Here is a 4,614-nt window from a genome sequence, read left to right as displayed (position 1 = left end):
CCCTCCCCTCCCCTCGTCCTCTCCTCCCTCCCCTCTCCTCCACTCCCTCCCCTCTCCCCATCCCTCCCCTCTCCCCATCCCTCCCCTCCCCTCCCCTCTCCTCCCCTCCCATCCCATACCCATAACCCTAACCCTGATCATTCTCATTATTTTCCTACCATGTGCCGGGCCTGTGCCATCCTCAAAGGACCCATTCGAATTTAGTTTCTCTGTTTCAGTTTTTCATCACTAGAACTCGCTCCCACCACCTTTAGTAAACTCTAATATTGAAATGTTCTCTGCAGCTGTTTGCGGTGCTGACCTACCAATCTGATCGGCATCAAAATCTGTCTTTCTTACAGTCCTATGGAGTCTGAGGAGTTAGCATTAATTATGGATGATTTATTCCCGTTGCTGTTGCTGCGGTGTACGCGTGAGATCGTGCGAAGTTGGTATACGGTATTCAGGTTTGAACGATCATACGCTAGGCCAATCACACACACGCACGCACGCATGCACACATGCAGACACACACGCACGCACGCACGCACGCACGCACACACACACACAGGTTGGATTAGGATCTAGAAGACTAGGTACTTACGCAGTGCCGTGAGCAATTCTGGTGACTTTCTGAGCAGTGAGAAACCATAGCTGTCCATTGGAACCACTGCCTTCCTACAACAAATAGTTCTTTCTGCAGTTACGATCGCAAGATGAACAACAACTATAAATTCCATTACAAAATTACTTCTCATGTACACGCACTTAATCACCGTTCACTTGACTATGCTTAAATACGCAACTTCTTGTTGTATATGGCAACGCAACTTTTACACAACTGTTCTAAAGCGCATGCATGTAATTTAATTTGTTTAAATCGCGTTACAACAGTTGGTGATCGAGCCATTCTTTCTTCGCTGATGTCATGGAATGTTTACCACCGCCAATCTAAACTGCTGTTTTAATTGTTTATCCATAACCTCACTCACGAACATTCCTTATATAGTTCGCTGACTGGTAAAAGTTAAACTACACGTAAAGACTAAAGTATCATGAGAAGGTATATACGTACACGAACCTTACGTATACGTAACGTATAACGAAGAACGGTTGAATAACTTACGCGTGTCAGCGTTGACATTTATCGTGCAAAGCAGACGATACGGTAACACCAACACCGCGTCCTGGGCTAGCTACTGGCAGACGAGCACCGACGTGCGTTGATATGTGTCAACAACAACAGAATCCTGTGGCCGTTCAACATTGAGTCGATTCAGATGTGTCGGCTGCACGTGTCACGCAGCCGATCTAAGGATTACTAATAGTATTAGTGGCAAATATTCACTGTTGTGCCACAGCGTGGGCTTACAGATTCAAAATACATTATTCAATGTGATCTAGCATCATCATGATCTGTGTAGCGGCTTAAGTATACAATTAGTCACGTTTGAGAAGGTAATTAATACTTTCTGAGTTTCTCGCAGACGATCATCATAGGAACAGCTGGTGTGTGTTCTATTGTTATTGTTTACAGACTTACTGCGCCATCTTTTGAGCAGAAAAGTAACTGTGTGCAGCCATATTGAAAATAAATGTATTGTGAAGGTATTTTGCCAGGTGGTTCAGATGTAAACATTTTTGCATGTTTACACTACAAAAATCAGGCTATAAGTGTCAGGTAGGGGTTGGGGATAGAAGCCACACTGGACAGGCTGCCAGAATATATTCGGGACACCATGGATTGGTTTATGGGGTGAGTATAATGATATACACTGACGTTAAAAATCGTAATCAAGACTATGGTATGGAGTATGGTGCATGATTCATGCAAATTGAACGTGTCCCACTAAGACTACAGATCATATGTTAATCAGTGAACATATAACTTAGCCCGTGGTCTATATCGCGGCACTACAAGTTGTTGGATATGGATCGAATACGAGAGCGCCGTGAACTATCGCTATGTTGAAGTTCACCAGGGTCAAAGAAAAAATACTCCTCGTACAAAAAGTATAGTATGGGAATCAATGTACGCATTCAGTGTACATTGTCGTCAAAGTCATTTACAGTTAAATCCAATATAATCAATGTTTACTAATGACATAATGTTTGTTCTCAGATATTGATGATATTTTTGCTGTTTTAATACAATGCCATTGGTTATTCAATACCAACCTGGGTTCCATACCATGCATGGGGGTTATTTCCAAATGTGATTTAATATCAAATACTGGACAAGTGCAGATCTGCTCGTACAACTTCCTGGAAATTTTGGTTAGCAGGCCTAACCCGATAGTTCAAGTCAGAAGCCTTGGGCAAGGGAAGACTTCACCCCACCCACCACCGGTCTCCACGATTCTATAATCTTCGTGCGACATTCGTGGATCCAGCGTTAGTTAGTGGCGCGCGCCAGGTCTGCGTGCGTGATCGATTCAGCACCTACGTATGCACAGCAGTCTCTCCGTCAGCAGGCGGGCTCGTGTTGCATAGATGAGTAACGTCGCTCGCACACAAGCTGTTGCCAGCGCGGCGGCGGCGGCGGCTGCTACCATCACACACCTCGTGCCACGATCAGCGCAGCGGTGGCACGTCGCGTCGCGCGCGCTCCTGTCGTTATCCGGCCGCCCATCATGGTATCGCGATCATGGGCAGCAGTCTGGGAGTGATGCAGATATTGGACTGCGTGCTGATGGGCAGGTACGGGGAGCGGGCCGTGCGGGCGTGTCGCGGCGCGGGGCGTCTCATGTGCAAGGGACTACTGTCGCAGACCGCGGTGAAAACGCGAAACGAAGCTGCGTGTGGATTTGAATTTCCGATCGAGTGAATCTATAAGCGGGCGGCGATCGATTACCGTGAGATACGTGATTGCTAGCGATGTGACAGCTTGACGCTTGTGTCAGGGATTGTCTGAACTTATGCCGGTTTCGTTCTGGGGTGACACTGCCTTGCTAACGTATCCCCTATGTCAAAGGTCAGGCAGTGACCTTTACAAGGAAATCTTCTTCACTTCTGTCTCTTTCTCCCTCTTTTTCCCTCTCCCTCTCACTCTCTCTCCCTCTCTCTGTCTCTCTCTCTCTCTCTCTCTCTCTCTCTCTCTCTCTCCCTCTCCCTCTATCTCTCTCTCTCTCTCTCTCTCTCTCTCTCTCTTTCTCTCTCTTTCTCTCTCACTCTTCCTCCCTGCTCTCTGTCACACGCTCCCCTCTCTTCATTCTCTCCTCCTTCTCTTCTGCTCGGTAGGAAAACGAGGAGGAAAGACAAGGAGGAGAAGGTGAGCAGCGAGGAGAGGAAGCCATACCTGGAGGATGCTCTCATACAAGGCCGATTCTGCGATGTCGACCTAAAGAAGCTGGTCACTATCCCCCAGGGTCTGGACTACAACGAGTGGTTGGCCACAAATAGTGAGTGTCACACATGAGGAGGGGAGGAGGGAGGGGAGGAAGAAGGAGGAGGGAGGGGAAGGGAAGGTTGTCACTATCCCCCAGGGTCTGGACTACAACGAGTGGTTGGCCACGAATAGTGAGTGTCACACAGGAGGAGAGAGGGGAGTAAGAGGGGAGGGTGGGGAGGAGGTGGGAGGGAGGGGGAGGTTGTCACTATTCCCCAGGCTCTGGACTACAACGAGTGGTTGGCCACGAATAGTGAGTGTCACACAGGAAGAGGGGAGGGGAGGATGGAGGGAAGCGTGGACGAGAGAGGAGGAGGGGATGGGAGGAGGAGGGAGGGGAGGAGGGTGGCTCATGGGGGAGCTGTTTCTGTATGTGTACACCCTACACTATGTTGCATAACATAAGATCCCAGCACATTTTTATATTATTTTATATTTTATCATATATCATATAATATCATATTATAATATATATTGTATTATATCATAGTATATTGCTATTTTTATTACATTATGTTATATTATATTATCTTACATATTTTTTTATAATTCCTTTATTTCCAGATATGTTACACACATATTATAGCCAATACAATACATAGACAATTTGATATATGTAGGTATACATTAACACATAGACAACAACATACACAATAACATTATTTATACTGAACTTATTACATGTTTATTGCAGCGATATCATTCTTTCAACACATCAATCTGATGTATGGCACGTTGTCCGAGTATTGCACGCTGACCACATGTCCTGAGATGAGGGCGCCACAGAACTCGTAAGTACACGCGCCCGCCGCTGCCGCCGCCGCCCTGATCAATGCATGCTCACTTGTCTCATGCAGCGCATGCATGATCACACATGGCTACAGTTATGTATAGCTATGGTTTAATATGTACGTACAGCTATGGTTATGTATGTATAGCTATGGATATGTATGTACAGCTATGGTTATGTATGTACAGCTGTGGTTATGTATGTACAGCTATGGTTATGTATGTACAGCTATGGTTATGTATGTATAGCTATGGATATGTATGTACAGCTATGGTTATGTATGTACAGCTGTGGTTATGTATGTACAGCTATGGTTATGTATGTACAGCTATGGTTATGTATGTATAGCTATGGTTATGTATGTACAGCTATGGTTATGTATGTACAGCTGTGGTTATGTATGTACAGCTATGGTTATGTATGTACAGCTATGGTTATGTATGTACATCTGTGGTTA

General features: G+C 45.6%; 2 protein-coding genes across 2 annotated transcripts in view; one reads left to right on the top strand and one right to left on the bottom strand.

Moving 5' to 3' along the window:
* Positions 1 to 1,568: 1,568 nt before the first annotated feature.
* LOC106819321 (MOB kinase activator 2-like) lies at positions 1,569 to 4,158 on the top strand (the record flags this gene model as incomplete). The annotated part of the gene is given in 3 exon segments (XM_014823969.1): positions 1,569 to 1,735; positions 3,220 to 3,380; positions 4,062 to 4,158. Coding segments are annotated over 3 exon segments (275 nt in total), but the record flags the coding sequence as incomplete, so codon positions are not given.
* A 38-nt stretch (positions 4,159 to 4,196) lies between these two features.
* The window catches only part of LOC106819317 (MOB kinase activator 2-like), a gene marked incomplete at its 5' end in the record, with an annotated part of 1,363 nt that continues 945 nt past the window's right edge, over positions 4,197 to 4,614 (bottom strand). Inside the window, one exon of the mRNA XM_014823967.1 lies at positions 4,197 to 4,210. Within this exon, the coding sequence (XP_014679453.1) occupies positions 4,197 to 4,210 (14 nt within the window). The remainder of the gene's footprint in view (positions 4,211 to 4,614) is intronic.

The sequence above is a fragment of the Priapulus caudatus genome, unplaced genomic scaffold (genome assembly GCF_000485595.1).
Source record: "Priapulus caudatus unplaced genomic scaffold, Priapulus_caudatus-5.0.1 Scaffold3158, whole genome shotgun sequence".
NCBI lineage: Eukaryota > Metazoa > Priapulida > Priapulimorpha > Priapulimorphida > Priapulidae > Priapulus > Priapulus caudatus.
The sequence above is the reverse complement of the archived record's forward strand: the minus strand, read 5'-3'. Positions and strand labels throughout refer to the sequence as shown.